General features: G+C 53.9%; 1 protein-coding gene across 1 annotated transcript in view; it reads left to right on the forward strand.

Moving 5' to 3' along the window:
• The window catches only part of WNT10A (Wnt family member 10A), a 49272-nt gene extending 30970 nt beyond the window's left edge, over positions 1-18302 (forward strand). Inside the window, exon 4 of the mRNA XM_050917127.1 lies at positions 17835-18302. Coding sequence (XP_050773084.1) covers positions 17835-18302 — 468 coding nt within the window. The remainder of the gene's footprint in view (positions 1-17834) is intronic.
• Positions 18303-22003: the final 3701 nt, after the last annotated feature.

Here is a 22003-nt window from a genome sequence, read left to right on the forward strand (position 1 = left end):
TTCTCCTCCAGCTCTCGTCTCTTTAACTCGAGCTCCTCCCGTCTCAGCTCCCTTTCATATTCCAGCCGCATCCGCTCCACGGATGCCGAGCGTTGCCGGGAGGATCCCCTGCTGGGGGGTGGGCTTCGCCGGGCAGATCCCCTTCTGGCCGGGGGTGTCACGGTGCCCTCGGTATACACTGGGCTCCTCCCCGCCCTTCCTCTACGCCTAGGAAGGGGGGGTCTCGGGAAGCCCTCGTCCGCCGGCTGACCACTCCCAGCAGGGACAGTCACTGGTGCCTGCGCTGCATCTGCTCGGCTGCTTCCCTCAGCGACAGGGCTCCGTTCATTCATGCGGTCTCCCTCCTCCAGCTGGGCAATCAGCTGGTCCTTGGTGCGTCTCCCTGGGTGCAGCCCCCTCTGCTTGCACAGCTCCACCAGGTCACACTTGCGCCGCTTGGCATACATCTTCCTGCTGGCCACTCACAGGCCGGGGTGCTCGCCGCTCCCCACGGTTTCCAGGGGGACCCCTAGTGCACCAGCCCTTCTTGAGGTCACCACCTCTCTGCCAGGGTCGAGCTGCAGACTCCTCCGCCCCTGGGACCGCTCGCTGCAATCCCCCGGGGGACCCTGTTACTGCAAAGTCCTTCTCACTGGGCACACACTCCCAGGGGTTAACCACCCCTTCGTTTTACTGCTCCCCAGTCACTTACTGCAGGAAGCGCCGTCCACGGGGTGCAGTATATCCCACCGCTGCCACCAGTTGTCACGGAGTGTGGGGGAGTCCGGCCCTGCACCCCTCTTCCTGGGACCCACAGTGACTCTCAGCCAGTCAGTAAAACAGAAGGTTTATTGGACAACAGGAACACAGGTTACAGCAGAGCTTGCAGGCACAGTCAGGACCCCTCCACCGAGTCCTTCTGGGCTTTCAGGGTGCTTGGATCCTAGCTAGGATACCCTGAATTCCACCCACACAGCCCCAAGCCCAAACTCCAACTGCTTCCCTCCTGCCACTCCCTTCCTTTGTCCCCTTCCCGGGCAAAGGTGTTGACCTTTCCCCTCCCTTACCTAGCTCAGGTTACAGGCTCTGGCATCGTCCATCTCCTAAAGTCCTCCCCTGCTCTCCCACTCCCCACACAGACAGTCCCTACTGCATCACAGTTTGTTTTAAACATACTTGGTGACCCCTAGTTCTTGTGTTATGAGAAGGAGTAAATAACACTTCCTTATTTACTTTCTCCACAACTGTCATGATTTTTATAGGCCTCAATCACATTCCCCCTTAGTTGTCTCTTTTCCAAGCTGAGAAGTCCCAGTCTTATTAATCTCTCCTCATATGGAAGCTGTTCCATATCCCTAATAATTTTTGTTGCCCTTTTCTGAACCTTTTCCCATTCCAATCTCTCTTTTTTGAGATGGGGCGACCACATCTGCACGCAGTATTCAAGGTGTGGACGTACCATGGATCTATATAGAGGCAACATGATATTTTCTGTCTTATTATGTGTCCCTTTCTTAACGATTCCCAACATTCTGTTCACTTTTTTGACTGTTGCTGCACATTGAGTGGATGTTTTCAGAGAACTATCCACAATGACTCCAAGATATTTTTATTGAGTGGTAACAGCTAATTTAGACCCATCATTGTATATGTAGAGTTGGGATTATGTTTTCCAATGTGCGTTATTTTGCATTGACCAACATTGAATTTCATCTGCCATTTTGTTGCCCAGTCATCCAGTTTTGTGAGATACTTTTGTAGCTCTTCACAGTCTGCCTGGGACTTAACTATCTTGACTAGTTTTGTATCATCTGCAAATTTTGCCACCTCACTGTTTATGAATATGTGGAATAGGACTGGGCCCAGTACAGACCCCTGGGGGACACCACTATTTCCCTCTCTCCGTTCTGAAAACTGGCCATTTATTCCTACCCTTTGTTTCCTGTCTTTTAACCAGTTACCAGTCTACGAGAGGACCTTCCTTCCTATCACATGACTGCTTAATTTGGTGAGGGACTTTATCAAAGGCTTTCTGAAAATCTAAGTACACTATATCCACTGGATCCCCCTTGTCCACATGCTTGTTGACCCGCAAAGAATTCCAGTAGATTGGTGAGGCATGATTTCCCTTTACAAAAACCATGTTGACTCTTCCCCAACAAATTATGTTCATCTCTGTCTCTGACAATTTTGTTCTTTACTATAGTTTCAACCAGTTTGCCCGGTACTGAAGTCGGGCTTACCGGCCTGTAAGGGGTCACCTCTGGAGCCGTTTTTAAAAATTGGCATCACATTAGCTATCCTCCAATCATCTGGTCCAGAACTGATTTAAATGATAGGTTATAGATGTCAGTTAGTAGTTCTGCAATTTCAAATTTGAGTTCCTTCAGAACTCTCGGGTGATACCTGCTGGTCCTGGTGACTTATAGACTCATAGACTCATAGACTCTAGGACTGGAAGGGACCTCGAGAGGTCATCGAGTCCAGTCCCCTGCCCTCATGGCAGGACCAAATACTGTCTAGACCATCCCTGATAGACATTTATCTAACCTACTCTTAAATATCTCCAGAGATGGAGATTCCACAACTTCCCTAGGCAAACTATTCCAGTGTTTAACTACCCTGACAGTTAGGAACTTTTTCCTAATGTCCAACCTAAATCTCCCTTGCTGCAGTTTAAGCCCATTGCTTCTTGTTCTATCATTGGAGGCTAAGGTGAACAAGTTTTCTCCCTCCTCCTGATGACACCCTTTTAGATACCTGAAAACTGCTATCATGTCCCCTCTCAGTCTTCTCTTTTCCAAACTAAACAAACCCAATTCCTTCAGCCTTCCTTCATAGGTCATGTTCTCAAGACCTTTAATCATTCTCGTTGCTCTTCTCTGGACCCTCTCCAATTTCTCCACATCTTTCTTGAAATGCGGTGCCCAGAACTGGACACAATACTCCAGTTGAGGCCTAACCAGCGCAGAGTAAAGCGGAAGAATGACTTCTCGTGTCTTGTTTACAACACACCTGTTAATGCATCCCAGAATCACGTTTGCTTTTTTTGCAACAGTATCACACTGTTGACTCATATTAAGCTTGTGGTCCACTATGACCCCTAGATTCTTTCTGCCATACTCCTTCCTAGACAGTCTCTTCCCATTCTGTATGTGTGAAACTGATTGTTCCTTCCTAAGTGGAGCACTTTGCATTTATCTTTATTGAACTTCATCCTGTTTACCTCAGACCATTTCTCCAACTTGTCCGGATCATTTTGAATTTTGACCCTGTCCTCCAAAGCAGTTGCAATCCCTCCCAGTTTGGTATCGTCCGCAAACTTAATAAGCGTACTTTCTATGCCAACATCTAAATCGTTGATGAAGATATTGAACAGAACCGGTCCCAAAACAGAACCCTGCGGAACCCCACTTGTTATACCTTTCCAGCAGGATTGGGAGCCATTAACAACTACTCTCTGAGTACGGTTATCCAGCCAGTTATGCACCCACCTTATAGTAGCCCCATCTAAATTGTACTTTCCTAGCTTATCTATAAGAATATCATGCGAAACTGTATCAAATGCCTTACTAAAGTCTAGGTATATCACATCCACCGCTTCTCCCTTATCCACAAGGCTCGTTATCCTATCAAAGAACGCTATCAGATTAGTTTGACACGATTTGTTCTTTACAAATCCGTGCTGGCTATTCCCTATCACCTTACCACCTTCCAAGTGTTTGCAGATGATTTCTTTGATTACCTGCTCCATTATCTTCCCTGGCACAGAAGTTAAACTAACTGGTCTGTAGTTTCCTGGGTTGTTTTTATTTCCCTTTTTATAGATGGGCACTATATTTGCCCCCTTCCAGTCTTCTGGAATCTCCCCCGTCTCCCATGATTTCCCAAAGATAATAGCTAGAGGCTCAGATACCTCTTCCATTAACTCCTTGAGTATTCTAGGATGCATTTCATCAGGCCCTGGTGACTTGCAGGCATCTAACTTTTCTAAGTGATTTTTTACTTGCTCTTTCCTTATTTTCTCTTCTAAACCTACCCTCTTCCCGTAAGCATTCACTATACTAGACATTCCTTCAGACTTCTCAGTGAAGACCGAAACAAAGAAGTCATTAAGCATCTCTGCCATTTCTGACTTATTACTGTTTAGTTTATCAGTTTGTTCCAAAACATCCTCTAATGACGTGATTGGCTTAGTTATTGGTACTGTCACAGCTGCCCCTCCTCTAGCTCTCAGCTGTTCAGATCTGACTGCAAATCTCCCAAAAACCTTTAATATGAGGGTTTCTTTTCTTCGAGCAGAACCATACAAGCCGTATCCCTGCAGGTGTCGCACGGTGGATGGGACCTGTTGAATAGGATTTTAAAACAAGCAGGTTATTTATTTTCTTATTCTTTCTTTTACAGTTGCATCTGGGACCCCCTGTTCCGGAGCAGGGCCCCATTCTGCTAGTGGCTAGGCAGTGCAGACCAGTAAAACCTTCCCCCTGTGCTCACACTCTGGGTGCTCTTTGGGAAGTGCTTGTGCAATCGCTGCTTTGCTGATCCACTAGGTCCATCAGTCTCAGCCGCAGATAATTGAAATATGGACCTGTGGGCTGACCCCATCGCTCTGCGAGGGTTTCCCAGCTGAGACCACGCTGGTGCCAGCTCTTGCTTTGCTCAGACTTTGGTACTTTTGCAAAACGTATTTGTTTGGTTTGTCCCTGTAACAAATTAGTAGCCACCTAGGAACTTTGCTGAGGCAGCCGGGATCAAACTCAGGGTGTGTCTACACAGCAAAGAAAACCACCTGACTGGCCAGTGCCAGCCGATACAGGATCACAGGGCTCAGGCTGCAGGGCTGTTTCTTTGCTGTGTAGACGCTTGGGCTGGAGCCTGACCTCTGAGACCCTCCCACCCTGCAGGGTCCTAGATCCTAAGTCGGCTGGCACAAGCTGCGGGTGTCTAGCTGCTGTGTAGACATATCCGCAGAGTCGTTTGCTTCAAGTCCACAAGCCCCTAAGCTAAAGGAGAATCCCAATTCACTTTTAACAATATAGATCCTGTTCAGAGATTCATAGACTCTAGGACTGGAAGGGACCTCGCAAGGTCATCGAGTCCAGTCTCCTGCCCTCATGGCAGGACCAAATACTGTCTAGACCATCTCTGATAGACATTTATCAAACCTACTCTTAAATATCTCCAGAGATGGAGATTCCACAACCTCCCTAGGCAATTTATTCCAGTGCTTAACCACCCTGACAGTTAGGAACTTTTTCCTAATATCCAGCCTAAACCTCTCTTGGTGCAGTTTAAGCCCATTGCTTCTTGTTCTATCCTTAGAGGCAAAGGTGAACAAGTTTTCTCCCTCCTCCTGATGACACCCTTTTAGATACCTAAAAACTGCGATCATGTCCCCTCTCAGTCTTCTCTTTTCCAAACTAAACAAACCCGGTTCTTTCAGCCTTCCTTCAAAGGTCATGTTCTCAAGACCTTTAATCATTCTTGTTGCTCTTCTCTGGACCCTCTCCAATTTCTCCACATCTTTCTTGAAATGCGGTGCCCAGAATTCCAGTTGAGGCCTGATCAGCACAGAGTAGAGCAGAAGAACGACTTCTCGTGTCTTGCCCACAACACACCTGTTAATGTGACACGCAGCTGAGGAGTTCTGAGTCCATCTGATACAGGGCAGTGTAGAGTAGCAAGTAAAGGCGTGATTCTCCCATGTGCTTCATTATGACCTGGCAGTAAGTGTGTAAACCGCACACGTGTGCACACAGAGCCTATTTATAATGAAGGACATGGGAGAATCAGGTCCTTGCTTGTTGCTTCGCACGGGCTCTCCTAGCTTGCTGGTAGTCCTGCCCAAAGTTAAGGTTCTCTAACACTTCCCATTATAAGGCCCTATTTTCAGTCACTTATAACTTTGCCAAACTTCAACCATCCGAGCTGACATTTCCAAAGCTGGACATCTGCCTCAGGCTGAATTTTCCTGGAAAGGTTAGTCAGAAAAGGCGGCAGATGGCACACATGGTGGGGGATATCTGGAGTGCACAGTGCGGATTCATGCAACACCCCTTTCTGTACAGAACAGTTGCTGTGGGTTTCATAGATGTTAAGGGCAGAAGGGACAACCGTGGTTAGCTAGTGTGGCCTCCTGTCTAACACAGGTGTTGGGGCATTGCACCACGAGGTTACTCCAGTAAAACGGGGCAAGTGGCACACAGAGTTCTCTGAGCCAGACATGGACACTGCTTGTGGCTTCTCTGGGGCTGGCAGGCATAGAAGCCTGCTGCGGTGGTGGGGCTGGTCTCAGTGCCAAGAACAGAACATGATATTGTGACACACTGACGGCCACCTAGGATGTGCCAGCTGCCATTACAGAACACAGGCAGCATGGTCCGTTGCATGCAGAGGCCACTTGAAATGCCATGGCCAGAGCTAGGATAGAATTTGGGGGCCCCTGGTCCAAGAGCCCTGATCACACGCTGATGGGAGACCGCCACTTGCTAGCTGTGGTACACAGCCAAGGGCACACAGCTGAACATTTCTGTCCAGCAGGGCGCTGTAAGGAATCACACACGCGATTACAATTTTGTTCAAGTCAGCCACCGAAAGTGCGTAAGACGCAGATTCCCATCTGTGTTATCTCACGTCTTCTCTCATTCCTGACCCCTGCCCATGGGAATTTTCCTGACTGAGCCCAGAGTTGAGGCTGGAGGCGAAAAACAGGCCACAGTCCCTGCTGCCAACATAGAAACTGCAAATCTGCCTGCCTGGGTGAAAAGCCCCTGAAATCTGCCAGTGGCTGGTTGTCCCAGCCACAAAGACTGGACTGAGGCTCTGTCTACACTGGGGATTGGCTGCAATTGTACCAAGTGGTGAAGCTGCCCCAGTGCAAACCCACAGCGTAGACACATTAAGATCCCTGATCCGTGCTGGTGCGACATCATCCTGCTTGCAAGCAGCTCTGCAAAGGCGCTAGAGGTTTGTACTGGGAGAGCCTGGTAGGCTGGACTCAGGGCAAAGCCACAGGGGTGCAGCCCAGCCTTTCTCTGGTGTCCTCAGCCGCTGTCCAGTTAGAAATGACTCGGACACTGGTGCTTTCATCACTAGCTCCTGGAGACCACTGTGGATCTCTTCATTAGCGGCTGTTTAGGTGTAGCTAAGCTGGAGGGAGGCATGACCTGGCCAGGGGAGTGTGGCGGTGGGTGTGATACAGGTTTAGAAGCAGCTGAGGGTGACCGATTACTGCTAAGCAGGCTCTGTGCAGCCATGTATTGTTTTCTATCCAGTAGTCCCTTGATTCTTCATCCCCTCCTAATGTCTGACCTCTTCGGCACGTGTTCTCCCTGCTCAGACACTGCGTCCCAGCGGCTTCAGATTTCATCATCCCCGCACAGCTGCCACTCCCGGGCATGGCTCTCGTGAAAGCCGCTGGGGCCGTGAGAGCTAGCGCTGGCCTCAGATGATGCTGGAGGGAGTCGCTGGCTGGCTATTGCGCTGTGCAGCTTCAAGGATGAATGCCCAGCCCTGTGCAGCACACACGCTGCTGCCTGGCCAGGCGATTTCCCGGCCTCCTGAGTCTGCAACCACTCAGCACGGGGATGGTGCCACATGTCCCGGAGTGAAACCGGAGTTCTGCTGAGTAAATCCCTATGCACCGAGCAAACAATGAACCTACAAAACCACAGCCGGCATGGAGAGCAGAGACAGTCCATAATTACCGAGCTCCTTAAACTCTCATAAGAACGGCCACACTGGGGCAGACCAAGGGTCCGTCTAGCCCAGTGTCCTGTCTCTGATAGCGGCCGGTGCTGGATGCTTCAGAGGCAATGAGCAGAACGGCAATTATCGCGTGATCCATCCTCTGTCATCCAGGCCCAGCTTCTCTCATGGCATTTCCCCCAAGAATGGGGTTATTTACCAAGGGGACTCCTGGCCAGATTAACTCAGGGTCTTTATCATCCACCTCTCTCAGTTCTCCCTGCAGGGTAAGTGAGATGCCAAGAAGGCTAACGGCATTGTGGGCTGTATAAGGAGGAGCATTGCCAGCAGATCAAGAGACGTGATCATTTCCCTCTATTCGACATTGATGAGGCCTCAGCTGGAGTACTGTGTCCAGTTTTGGGCCCCACACTACAAGGAGGATGTGGAAAAATTGGAAAGAGTCCAGCGGAGGGCAACAAAAATTATTAGAGGGCTGGAGCACATGACTTATGAGCAGGGCCAGTGCAAGGATGTTTCATGCCCTAGGCAAAACTTCCACCTTGCGCCCTCCCCCATCCCTGATCCCCCGCCCTGAAGCGCCCCCCGACGGCAGCTCCCCCCTCTGCCCTGAGGCACCCCCCCACGGCAGCTCCCCACCCTCCGCCCTGAGGCTCCCCTCCCCAACCCAGCTCACTCCTTCTCCGTCTCCACCTCGAGCACGCTGTGGCTGCTTCACTTCTCCCACCTCCCAGGCTTGCAACACCTAAGTTGATTGGCGCCGCAAGCCTAGGAGGTGGGAGAAGTGAAGCAGCCACAGTGTGTTCGGGGAGGAGGAGGAGGGGCAGGGGTGAGCTGGGGTGGGGAGTTCCCCTGTGTGCCGTCCCCTCCTTACTTGCTGCAGGCGGTCTTCCCCGCGCCTCCTTGGCCCCAGCTCCCTCCACCTTAATGCCGGCGGCAACTGGGGCTGCCGAAGATCTGGCAACCGCGGTCGTCCCCCAAATGCTAGCGCCCTAGGCGACCACCTAGGTCGCCTAATAGGTTGCACTGGCCCTGCTTATGAGGAGAGGCTGAGGGAACTGGGATTGTTTAGTCTGCAGAAGAGAAGAGTGAGGGGGGATTTGATAGCTGCTTTCAACTACCTGAAAGGGGGTTCCAAAGAGGATGGATCTAGACTGTTCTCAGTGGTGGCAGATGACAGAACAAGGAGCAATGGTCTCAAGTTGCAGTGGGGGAGGTCTAGGTTGGATATTAGCAAACACTATTTCACTAGGAGGGTGGTGAAGCACTGGAATGGGTTCCCTAGGGAGGTGGTGGAATCTCCTTCCTTAGAGGTTTTTAAGGTCGGGCTTGACAAAGCCCTGGCTGGGATGATTTAGCTGGGGTTGGTCCTGCTTTGAGCAGGGGATGGGACTAGATCCCTCCTGAGGTCTCTTCCAACCCTGAGATTCTGTGATTCTATGTGATTAGTACTTGCAGTGTAGCAGGCCCACAAGACCCGCAGCAGGGCTGTCATCCCCTTGTGCTAGCAGGTGCACAAACCCAGAGGGCCCTGCCACACACAGAGTTAATACTCTAATTCCAGATGAGAGCTGACAAATGGGTATAAAGCCACTGGGGAAGGGGAAGACACTGTCAGGGCTAGGAACCCCTGTGACACTATGGGCATAACTATCTGGTTTCAAGGCTGAGTTTTTATTTTATTTTTTAGTTAGATTTTTGTCACACACACACGCACGCACGCACGCATGCGCGCGAAGAGACTCCCCTAGCAAACTGCTGTGGAGTTTTGCTATGAACAGTTAATCAGCTGCCATGTCCTAGCCCAGAGGTGGCTGCATTTGAGTGGTGTAGCTATTCCTGTCTTTGCATAGGGCCCCATTGCGCCGGGTGCTGAGGGGTTTCAATAATTCTGCTGGGTCCAGCCCACCCTGCAAAGCGCTTGGTGACTGCTTGAGATGGAAGGGGGGAGAGAGGGCGTGAGGTGCAGTTACTCCCTGCTAATCCACGTTTGTTCTGTTGGGCTACAGGCTGGGTTGGGGCACAGAGTTTATCGGCATGGCTTTGGGATGGATGCAGTGTGGAAGCCACCCCAAATGGGTGCCTATAAACCTCTGCCCATCCCCACATGGCTGGGGTGTCACAGTGCTCTTAGCAATATTTTAGAGAACAGTTTGACACGTTTTTCTTGGTACTACTTTCCATATCCCTCCACCTACATGCCTGGGCAGGCTTTGCTCCCAGCTGGCCTGGGACAGTCACAGCTGATAAATGGGACGCCTGGGACCGTGACCCAAAATGGAGTTTCTTCTTGGCCTCAGAATGCTGCGATCGCTGGCACCCAGCCTCGGCTAGACGACAGTGGTCCATCCCCTTGGAGAGGGGGTTTCCAGAGCCATAACACAGGAACAGAACAGCTGAGAATGGGGCCCGAGGGAGGGCTAGGGACAGGACCCCAGAGCCGAGCTCCCTTGTAGGGTTGTATTTTATGGAGCGCTCAGGATCAGAGGGCTGAGATGAAAGGGGAGCAGGAGCCTATTAATCTCACAACAAAGGCTTCCCGGAGTTAAGAATGGCAATAAAATGCTTTGGGTGTGTGTGGGAAGGAGGGGGGGAGCCTGAGCATGCACGTGGAATGACGTGTGTCAGTGAACAAGGGCAGAGGTGTGTCCAGGCACGGAAGAATGGATGAGCTCGTGGTTAATGGGACTTGGGAGGACCCTGCCCCAGCTGCCTTGTGGGGCTTAACTCGGAAGTGAGGTTGAGTTTAGCTCACACGTTGCTAACACATACTAGCAGGGCCTCAGCTGTCTCTGAGCGCAGCCCAGCAGAGCTCAACATCGCTGGGCCTCAGTTTCCCCGTATGTGCATTGGGGATAACAGTCCTTCCTGTGTCTGTCTGGGCTTCTTGGACTGTGAGCGCTTGCCTGGCACACGGCGTCTGGGCGGCACTTTTGGAGCTGAGAGCTTGGGAGGGGGCAGAGGGCACGGACACCCCCCTTTCCTCAGCCCTTTCAGTTACTTCACTCTCACATTCTAGGACTGTGTATGGCTGAGGAGCCCAGATCCTCCTTCCAGGCCAGTGGCCACCCAGGTCAGGGCTGGTGCAAGTGCCAGCAGACCTCCATGACCTTGCAGCCACAGGGACCCTTTCAGCGGGGCAGCGCAGTCGGGGCAGGCATAGGTGTGTGAGGCGGGTGCTCTCTGAGACGGGAGTCCCCCTGGCCAGGTGCAGCTCAGATACACAGATGGGCTGTTTCCCTGGGCCGTGATAACACACCCAGGGCCCCCCTGGGGATTTCCAGGCCATGGGCTGGGGACAAAGCCAGAGATCACAGCAGCTACCTCCACTCCAATCTCCAAAACTTCCGGGCACAGTTCTGTGTCCCACCTAACATTAGCCCTGCAGTTACATCAGTGCCACTGAAAGCAGAGTTGGACCCTAGAGACAGGTGCATGCTAGACCCTCAGTTACAACAATGTCACATTCCTTCTAGCCACTAGGAACACAGCACGGGAGCAGCTGAGCCTTTCCGTGTCCAGGGAAGTAATCGATGCTGATGGAGCAAAGGGTAACATGGCCCAGCGTGCACGCGCCTGGGGAGGGCTAGAACAGGGAGAGGTGGTGCTCACCCTTCCCGCAGGATTTCTAGCCCACATGGAAATATCATAGACTCATATAATATCGGGGTTGGAAGGGACCTCAGGAGGGATGTAGCCGAGCCACCTGCTCAAAGCAGGACCAATTCCCAACTAAATCATCCCAGCCAGGGCTTTGTCAAGCCGGGCCCTAAAAACCTCTAAGGAAGGAGATTCCACCACCTCCCTAGGGAACCCATTCCAGTGCTTCACCACCCTCCTAGGGAAATAGTGTTTCCTAATATCCAACTTAAACCTCCCCCACTGCAACTTGAGACCATTGCTCCTTGTTCTGTCACCTGGTACCACTGAGAACAGTCTAGATCCATCCTCTTTGGAACCCCCTTTCACTTAGTCGAAAGCAGCTATCAAATCCCCCCTCATTCTTTTCTGCAGACTAAACAAGCCCAGTTCCCTCAGCCTCTCCTCATAAGTCATGTGATCCAGCCCCCTAATCATTTTTGTTGCCCTCCGCTGGACTCTTTCCAATTTTTCCACATCCTTCTTGTAGTGTGGGGCCCAAAACTGGACACAGGACTCCAGATGAGGCCTCACCAATGTCGAATAGAGGGGAATGATCACGTCCCTTGATCTGCTGGCAATGCCCCTCCTTATACAGCCCACAATGCCGTTAGCCTCCTTGGCAACAAGGGCACACTGCTGACTCCTATCCAGCTTCTCGTCCACTGTAACCCCGAGGTCCTTTTCTGCCTAGCCAGTCGGTCGCTAGTCTGTAGCAGTGCATGGGATTCTTCCATCCATGGGAGAAGATGGAGGCTCTGAGCCCTCCAGCTCATTCTACATGCTGGCCCAGCTCCTGTCCATGCTGCAGCTGAGCAGCATGCTATCCCCATGGGCTCCAGCTCCCATGAGGCTGCAGTTCTTGCCCTCTGCCCCTGGGATGAGGGCATCCATCCCGTCCCCTCCTCTTGCTCCAGGGACAGCTAAGGCAAAGGGTGTTCAATCCCAAAGGCCCAGCAGCAGGTCGCCCAGGTGAGCCCCTGTGCTCCGATGGCCCTGCCTCGCTCTAGTGGTTGACTGTTCCACAGCCCCACCAGGCAGGGACTGCAGGGTGAGCGGGCATCTCAGGTAGCTTGGGCCAGGCCCATGGAGAGCAGAGACCAGTGTAGGAAGCCAAGCCCCCAGTGCCAAGCAGGCAGGGTGCGGTGTTCTGGAGTCATTGCGTGACTGGAGTTCTCATTCCACAGTGCAATGATCACAGGGGGTGGCTGCAGAAGCACGAGCTGCCGCTGACACATGTGAGACAGATGGGCAGCTGTGTCTGGGAGAGGGGCTTTCGTGACCACAGCTTTCTGGGCATGCGGTGGCGCCAGAGGGGGCCAGGGTGCGGTGCCACAGGGCGCACCAGGATGCCCGGAGCATTGGGTTTGGAGAAGCGTCCAGGCGTTTGGTTGAGCCAAGGCCTCAGGGCTGTTTGGGGCTCGGCCAGCTCGGTGCAGTGCCTGTGGGACCTTCTGCAGCGGGAAGGGGCTCTGCCACTAGTGCCCATGCCAGGCTGCACTGGCTCGAGGCAGGCGCCCTGAACAGTGCACAGAAAATTGCCTTCCCACCACGAAACGCAGTGCAAAGAGCTTCAAAGTGGTGAATGCCTCCCAGCTCCTTGTGCTCTGTAATTTGGTGCTAATTTTCCTTATTACACGGTTCCCACATGGTGGGGGCTGCTCAATCTGTGCTCCATAGCAAGGGCTGTGCTGGGCCACAGCAGGATGGGTGCCCCCAACAGGCCAACCCTGTGCAGGGAACCAGAGCAGTGCCTGGGGTCTCCAAGGAACAACCTCACCCGATCCAGCTGTCTGGACAGGCAGACCTAGTCTGGGCTGGTTGCTCTCAGGTGCACTGGGATGCTGCCAGGGATACACTAGTGGTACTAGGGGGCACATCTGTTCCACAGGCGGGGGGCAGAGCCTGGAGATCTTGGGATCGGTACCGATGCTGCGCTTGGCCCCATTGGCTCTGGGCCTGGCCAGCCGGAGTTACGTGTTCAGCCCAGCAGAGCCCCTTCCCACCCCTCCCAGAGCCAGGATTTCCCAGGCTGGAGGTGCTGAGCTTTCCCCCACTGGGACGTGCTAGCGAGGCAGTTCGGGGGGGTCCGACGCAGCAGCAATGTGGGCTGGGGACCCTGTTGGGTGTTGGGGGGTTGGTACAATAGGCTGCCTTGCAGGACACTGACACTGTGTTCCAAGCTGGCACACCTGGGGGCATCTAGTGGGATCACCCTGCCCTGACCCTGGGAGTGTGTGTGTGGCCTGGGGAGGCCAGCGATCAGGAGCAGGCCCCCACCTGTCTCAGCTCCAGCCTCTGTTCCTGGTCACGCCCAGCACCTCACGTTCCTTGCACCCCGGCTGTCAGCAGCAGCAGCAGACTGCGTTCCAGGGGAACGCTCTGGCTTCTAGCCAGCCTTTGGCCAATGTTCTTCCACCCACACAGGCCATGCCCACCCACATCAAACAAATCAACCCCCCTCCCCGAGTCCCCACAAACCACCGACTCTCGGCTCCTGGCCAGAACCACAAACACCTGCCCTGTCCACCCACACTCTGCAGCAACCACACGCAGCATTGCCCCCACCCTAAGCATAGGCCTGCTGCGTCCCCACGCGGAGCCCAGGGGCCTGCGTGCTGACCTGGGCTAACCACTTCCAAAGCTGCCCACACCAGCACGCCACCTGCACGTAGCACACTGCCAGCCAAACCCATCATGCCCACGCCCTGTGCCACGGCTGCTGGGAGGAGCTGGGCACCACGGCGCTGCCAGCCCCTAGCACTCAGACAGGCCCGCCGATCCCACACTATTTAGGAATAATAAACACTGGGGTCTGCTTAGGAATTGGACCATTGGACGGAGAGGGACATCCCAGGCTGCCCCCACAGTTCATCCCCTTAGTAAACTGGTCAAGTTCCATCTTCAGAGCAGACAGACCCCGTTCCTCCCTCCTTCGCTGCCTAGAAACCTGCTTCTCCTGCTCAGCCTGTGTCTATTTGTGGCCAGTTTATCCCCTTTGGCTCCCATAACTCTCCTCCCTTCCTGGGGTTTTCCTGCCCCCTGAAATTAGAGACAGCAATCGGATCTGGTAAGAACGGCCCTCCAACACCCTGGTCAGCCTCAGCACCCGCTCTTCTGAATTCATCTTCCTTGAACGTGGGCAACCCACTGTGTGCACAGCCCTGTCCGTTGGAAGATGCGTCCCGAGCTCTATGGGGAATGCCTCCCACCATGTTCCCCCTTTTCAGGGCTGCAGCATATGGGCGGAGCCGTTATCCGGGGCTAGGCTGGCTGGTTCCTGAGCCTTTAGGTCATGCTCATGCCAGGTTTTCCTCTGCAACCAGGAGGGCTAGAAACCCCAGTCCAGATCCTCAAAGGTGTTTCAGAACTTAACTCTCATTGGGCCTTTTTCCTTTTTAAATGAAACCCGAGTCTCCTCATAATCACAGGACTCCAGGAGCTGAGGCATTAAGAAATAAACCAAATATCACACTAGTTGGCAACACTATCATTATACAGTCTTTTACAGGGCAGATGTGACCCCCAAACACACACCATATGTACATGCTCCCCCAACACATATCACAGGGACCCCTCCATTGCCCCCCACGTCACAGAGAATAATACTACAGTCCCTGTGCTGAGAGCCACAGGCAAGGCAGACGCTGGTATTTTTGACCCGAAGTCTGGTTAGATGAAGGGTGGAGGGGACCCAGCAGAGTGAGGGTGTAAAGAGGCAAGGACACACTGCAACACGGCTCTATAAAATCTCAAGGATTTCTGGATTTTAAACAGAACCGAGAGGGGCTCTGGTGTCAGACACTGGCTCCAGGGGCAGACTTTTGGTTCGACATAAGAAAGGACAAGAAAAATCAGTCAAATCCCCCCAGGTCTGCCAGAGCCCAGGTAAAAGAGGTAGGCCTGGGAGAGATTTGATTTTTTGCTCTATTTTGCCTAAAAACCTCACGGTTCTGTTTCAAACATCTGTCAAAGTACAACTGTGTGTGTGTGTGCAAAGTACAACCCTGCGTCTCTCTGTGTGTGGTATTGTAATGTAGTGGTTGGCTGGATCTCTCTTGCTCCGTCCCTGTTTGTGTCAGAGAGACTGCTGCCCTCTACTGACTAGAATCAGAACTGCTCAATAGTGTGTCCTAGGACCTATACTGCTAACAGCTCATGGAGATTTTGCTTTAGCTCAGCGTAATAGGGGCCACCTATTAAATGATCTGGAGAAAGGGGTAAACAGTGAAGTGGCAGAGTTTGCAGATGATACTGAACTCCTCAAGATAGTTAAGACCAAAGCAGACTGTGAAGAACTTAAAAAAGATCTCACAAAACTAAGTGATTGGGCAACAAAATGGCAAATGAAATTTAATGTGGATAAATGTAAAGTAATGCACATTGGAAAAATAACCCCAACTATACATACAATAGGATGGGGGCTAATTTAGCTACAACTAATCAGGAAAGAGATCTTGGAGTCATCATCAATAGTTCTCTGAAGACATCCACTCAGTGTGCAGAGGTGGTCAAAAAAGCAAACTGGATGTTAGGAATCATTAAAAAAGGGATAGAGAATAAGACGGAGAATATCTTATCGCCCTTATATAAATCCATGGTACGCCCACATCTCGAATACTGCGTACAGATGTGGTCTCCTCATCTCAAAAAAGATATACTGGCACTAAAAAAAGTTCAGAAAAGGGCAACTAAAATGATTAGAGATTTTGAACGGGTCCCATATAAGGAAAGATTAAAGAGGCTGGGACCTTTCAGCTTGGAAAAGAGGAGACTAAGGGGGGATATGACAGAGGTCTATAAAATCATGAGTGATGTGGAGAAAGTGAATAAGGAAAAGTTATTTACTTGTTCCCATAATATAAGAACTAGGGGTCATCAAATGAAATTAATGGGCAGCAGGTTTAAAACAAATAAAAGGAAGTTCTTCTTCACACAGCGCACAGTCAACCTGTGGAACTCCTTGCCTGAGGAGGTTGTGAAGGCTGGACTATAACAGGGTTTACAAGAGAACTGGATAAATTCATGGTGGTGAAGTCCATTAATGGCTATTAGCCAGGATGAGTAAGGAATGGTGTCTCTGTTTGTCAGAGCGTGGAGATGGATGGCAGGAGAGAGATCACTTGATCATTACCTATTAGGTTCACTCCCTCAGGGGCACCTGGCATTGGCCACTGTCGGCAGACAGGATACTGGGCTGGATGGACCCAGTCTGGCCAGTCTGATGTTATTCTGTTCACCTCTGCTTTCGGAGTAGGAGGCTCCAAGTTACTCAAGAGTTTCTGGCTCCTAACTGGGGGCATCCAGTGTGAATTCCCTTGGAATGGCAAACGCCTTCACTCACAGTAACAGATTTAGGCAACAATCAAGAGACTGCAGGGAGTGGCCTTCGTGAGAAGCATCATGGACCGAGAAAGAGATTGTGGTGCCCAGAAACCGTCCGGCTCAGCTGGTTGGCTTTAGTGGTGCGTGCTGGCTGCGTTAATGGCAGGAGGTGGATAGACCCTGGAAGTGGGCAGGGAAGGGAGAAGGCCCTGCTGATGAGGGTCGCAGAGTTTAGTGCTCACGAGCAGCTGCTTTCCTTGCCAGGAGGGCGGCGAAGTGGCAGCAGCTGTCTGTTCTGGTCGGCTCTATTTCCAAGCTGTCCAGCAAAAGCAGCGAGTGGCTTTGCCTCGCTGGCATTTTCAGAGATGTTTTAACACCAGGGGACGTTTAGTGCAAGCAGGACATGCAGGTTTGGTCTAGCCCCCTTTAGCCGCAAGCTGCCCTGCAACAACCGTTCGCATTGTGTCCACACGGGGGTTTACAAGCTGTGTGCAGCCCTTCTGCAATCAGGTAGCAAACGGCCTTTAGGCTCCAGCATCTGTCTGTGGCAGGTGCTTCTTTCTCCAGCTACTTACCTGCCCTTTATCACCGGAGCATCCGAGCACCTCGCACTGGGATGCAGGGAGGGAGTTTCGCCATTTCACTGCTAGGAAAATGGAGGGTCTGCAGGCGGGAGGTGTGATGGCACCAGCGATCCAGCTAGATCAGAGCCAGCCTGAGTCACAGTCAGTAGCTGTACTTCGTAGCCGGGTCTGGGCGGGTGGCGCTAACCCATGTTGCCCCCTGTGCTGCATCATGGCTAGCCTGGCATGTCTACATGTGAGCAATCAGAGCACACATCCCCCAAGGGCCACGGTCACTGTGCCACGAATCCAGCCTGGGTCTCTAGGCCCGGGCCTGTGCTCTCTCGCTAACCGGCGCCTTCAGGTACCATCAGCCCTCTTCCCTAAAGACCAGGGCTTACGTGGCTGCTGTTACCGATCCCCCATGTTCGAAGTCCCCTTCGTCCTCAGCGATGAACACGGCTTGTTAATGAGCAGGAGCAAAGGCAGGTGCTGCTCTGGTGCAGCGAGCTCCTGGCTCCCACCCGGGGGCTGGTTTGCTCTCTGCAGCGCGTTTGCAGCCGGGGGTGCTGTGCTGGGGTCAGGCTGGGCTTCACAAACCTCCTTGTGCCCCTGCAGGTGGTGCTGGATAACATGCGGAGGAAATGCAAGTGCCACGGCACCTCCGGGAGCTGCCAGCTGAAGACGTGCTGGCAGGTGACCCCCGAGTTCCGCCTGGTGGGCTCCGTGCTCAAGGAGCGCTTCTCCGGGGCCACGCTGATCCGGCCCCACAACAGGAACACGGGGCAGCTGGAGCCAGGCCACGTGCGGCACCGGCGCCGAGCCAGCATCGGCAACCTCATCTACTTCGAGAAATCGCCCGACTTCTGCGAGCGGGAGCCGGCCCTGGACTCCATGGGCACCCAGGGCCGGCTGTGCAACAAGAGCAGCCCGGGCATGGACAACTGCGAGAGCCTGTGCTGCGGGCGGGGCCACAACATCCTGCGCCAGACGCGCAGCGAGCGCTGCAACTGCAAGTTCCACTGGTGCTGCTTCGTGGCCTGCGAGGAGTGCTGCCGCACCGAGTGGGTCAGCGTCTGCAAGTGAGGGGGGCAGGACGGCGGGCCGGAGCACGGCAACCACGGGACGGACGGTCCAGACGCGTCCCGGGCGCAGCTTCCCTTTGCCCCAGTCGGGACCTCAGGGTGGAGCAGGAGGAGCAGCTCCTGGGGGGGCTGCCCAGCACTGGTTAATTCACCACACACCTTCCACCCTTTGTCGGCACCCTGGCGTCTGGGTCTCACCAGCTCCTGCTGTGGGGAGCGTTCAGACAGCTGCCCGGGCAAACCGCACCACCGCTCCCGGTTGGGGAGAGACCCCGCGCCGGGACACGGCAGGGCAACTGGGTAGCAGGGCGGGGGTGGGAGGGGAAGGATGGGGGAGCGTTTCCAAGCTAGGTACCGTTCCTTCTGTTCAGGGACAGCATCAGCTGCAGCCCACGGGCGGCAAAGCATGGACGGGATTCGGGCCGTGAGCAGCTCCAGCAAAAGCCCTGTCCCTGCCCAGCATGGACACGTGCAGAGACCTCCAGGGAGCAGGGGACTAAATATCCTGGCAGTCTCCCCTCGATGGAAGGGGACAGCTCAGGACTCACCGGATCGCACTGAAAAGGGATTTTCATATGAAAAAAAACATGTAAACAAGATTTTTGAGGGCTCTACCCCAGCGTTTCTAAGAGGATGAGGGGTCCCCCAGTGCCCCGGGGCGGTGCCATGCGCGCCCGCGGCTGTGGTGTCTGGTAAGTTATTTTATTATTGTGAATAAAAGTGGATTGGAGACGGCGCCATGAAGCGGTTCTGGCATGGGCTGGGGAAGGAATCGGGAGAGGGTGTTAATGGAGGGGCAGCCCCTCTGCAGAGTCCCTGTGGGTTTAAAGGGTGTTTATGCAGCTAACCGCTGCTGTGGAAAGCAAGAGAGATCCCCTAGAAACTTGAGGTGCTCCTACGACCACTTTAACCTCCTTCTCCCATTGCCTGTGCAGTCCCCCTCAGCCTCCTGGCCCCAGACACGTTCCTCCACTGGGAGCAGAGGGGTCAGGAGCTCCCAGGATCAGGCCCCCACACATCAGTGGGAGCAGGTGGGAAGCTAGGCCCCAGGCTGTTGTGAAACAGACGCAGGACCCAACACAACCCTGGAGGCAGCCTCCTCCCTTGCCGCCAGCCGCACCGTATGTGTTCTGGGGATACAGGACCTCTGTCCCCCGAGTCCAGCTGGGCACTGAATCCAGCCCAGGAGAGGCCCTGGAGTTGTGGGGAGCTGGGATCTTCCACCAGCACAAACATCACTTGGGAAAGACAGGCAACCCACAGGGGCAGTTCTGCATCCCCTGGGACCAGGCAGGAGGGAGTCAGGGGAGCCCTGGAATATCCTAACCCCCTTCAAATGCACCTGCAGTGCATAAGAGTGACCTGGCACATCCTGCGCCTCCCCATACAGCACCAGCAGTGACTCCAGACCCCGCAGGCAGGATCCCACAGAGCTCAGGGGACCGAGCCGCTGCGGTTTCCATGGTCTCAGCCGTTGGCAGAGCCCAAGGAGAGTGCCTGTCTCACCAGGGTGCAGCCGCACGCTAGCCCCCAGCACACTCATTCCTGCTGGTGGCATCTCCCCGGCCGTCCTCGGGGTTACTGAGAATTATAACGCTAAACAGCTACCGAAACAGCCCCGTCCCTAACTGCTGGTGGCTCCAGATGGACAGGCTGCCTGGCTCCTGCAGGTCCTAGCGCTTCCTCTGGGCGTCCTGGGAGACATGAGCCCAGGCCAGAAGGAGCGTGCTGGGATTAACATGTGCCGAGCACACAAAGGCCTCACTCGAGACCAGGGCTCTGCCACGCTGGGTGCAGCTGTGGTCCCTGCTCTGGGGCATTTAGAGCCAGCAACAGCAAACAGGACCGAGCGAGGGGGACAGAAGGAACAGGAAGGTGATCGGACGCGTACAGAGACGAGCTTACAATCGCGGGTTATTGTACATAAACATCGGCTGTAACGCCCCCAGGTTCCCAAAGCACCGTACCAGCTTGCACGCTGGTGATCCCTCCCCCACCACTGAAATGCAGCCACCTCTGGGCATAACACAGCAGCTGGCTAGGAGCGTGCAGCCGCTCTTCTGCTGTGGTTCAGTTCAGAATAACGGTGGTCATGGGTCCCACAGGAAAGAAGGAAGCAGAGAGGCAGGATTAGGAGAACCTGGCTTGGACTTTGGCCAGGACTATGGGGTTCACGCCCTGACACATACAGGGAGAGGTTTTCACACAGGCCAAGTTTGTTTCACTGCAAAGAGATTTGCTCCCCCTGGGATCTGTAATTTCTATATCTCAAAGAACCAACAGGCCCACCTCCACCAGGAGCCCGGTCCTGGAGTGCTCCCCGGGGCACGAAGGGATGTGTGCTGCTCCCCCCATCAGATACCAGCCCCCGCCCTCCACTGCTGACTCAGTGTCCCACCTGCGCTGGTTCTATCGTCCCCTCGTGCCCACAGTCACCTGGGCCCTCCAGCTCCACTTCCTCCCCTGGGGGCTCTCCTGACCCTCCGGGGGTCTCGCCTCAGAGCTCGAACAGGGACCCCCAACGCTAGGAACCCCTCTTCCCCATGTAGCACTGCATGGAAACCCAGCCCCCCACCCCATACCTCGACCCTTGGACCACCCGTCAGTAGCAGGGCGGCTCCCTTGTCCAGCTCCCCAAATGTTCACCTCCTCACTCCCCGGCCCTTGTTTCCCCGGGGGGGAGGTCGGGCTCGGCACATCAATCACACCTCGGCACTTTGTACTCGGTGTCTGTTTCCAAACTCCAAGGGGCTGCTTGGCCGGGAGCATGTGATCTCGCTGGGCTGCCTCAGACAGTAATTTACTCTCCCCTCCACCAGCTCATTAACGCCCCAGCTACTAATCCAGCCGCATTTACACGCTGCAACAGCTGGGTCGCCTGCTGCCTGCGGCTCACCTGGCCTCTGCTTGATGTGGTCTCAGGGGAGGTGCAGCGGGGACATGGCTGCATCCCCGCAGTCCCACACAACTCCCCCCAGAAATTACAGAGAGTCTGGTGCATTTCTGATACACACTCACACACCATGCCTAGGTGACACTCAGGAGCAGGCACCTCGCCGCGGCCCGAGGCCCTGGTCCCGTTCGACATGGTAGCCCCAGGAAGCTCCAAGCACAGGGACATTGCCAAGCTGCCCCCAGCTTTGTAAAGTTCAGCCGTCACACTGCTCCATTAGCGACACCCTCGGGCAGTCGGAGGCTCACGCTGCTTTCCCCAGCCCCAAGCGTTTCAGTCGACCAGCGACCCTAAAAAATCAGAGCCCTCCCACCGAGACTATAAAGCGCCACAGCCACTTTATGGCTTTCTTTGCAGCTGTGCACAGGCTGCGTCAAACAGGTCGGCAAATCCATGGTTAAAATGCACCCTGAAAGCAGCCGTTCAATCCCCACTCGCCAGTAAAAGCCCTGTCCTGTGACAGGTCCATGGCGTTCTGCCTGGGTCTTCAGCCACCACCGGACAGCCTGGACTAGAGCCAGCCAGCTGCAGCAACGGTCCTGTTATGGCTTGTTTATATACACTCTACACACCAGTCCTGGAGCAGAGGGGGTCACAAACAGCACACAGGCAATCCCCTCTCTTGGGGTTCTTGGCCAAATGCCTACACCTGGTTTCCAGGGAGCAGCAATGCTGCTGCAAGAATTGACTCAAGTTCGAATAAATTCCGCTGCCATTTGCCACAGCTCCCACAGAATGAGTGTGCATCA

The sequence above is a fragment of the Gopherus flavomarginatus genome, chromosome 10, assembly GCF_025201925.1.
Source record: "Gopherus flavomarginatus isolate rGopFla2 chromosome 10, rGopFla2.mat.asm, whole genome shotgun sequence".
Taxonomy (NCBI): domain Eukaryota; kingdom Metazoa; phylum Chordata; order Testudines; family Testudinidae; genus Gopherus; species Gopherus flavomarginatus.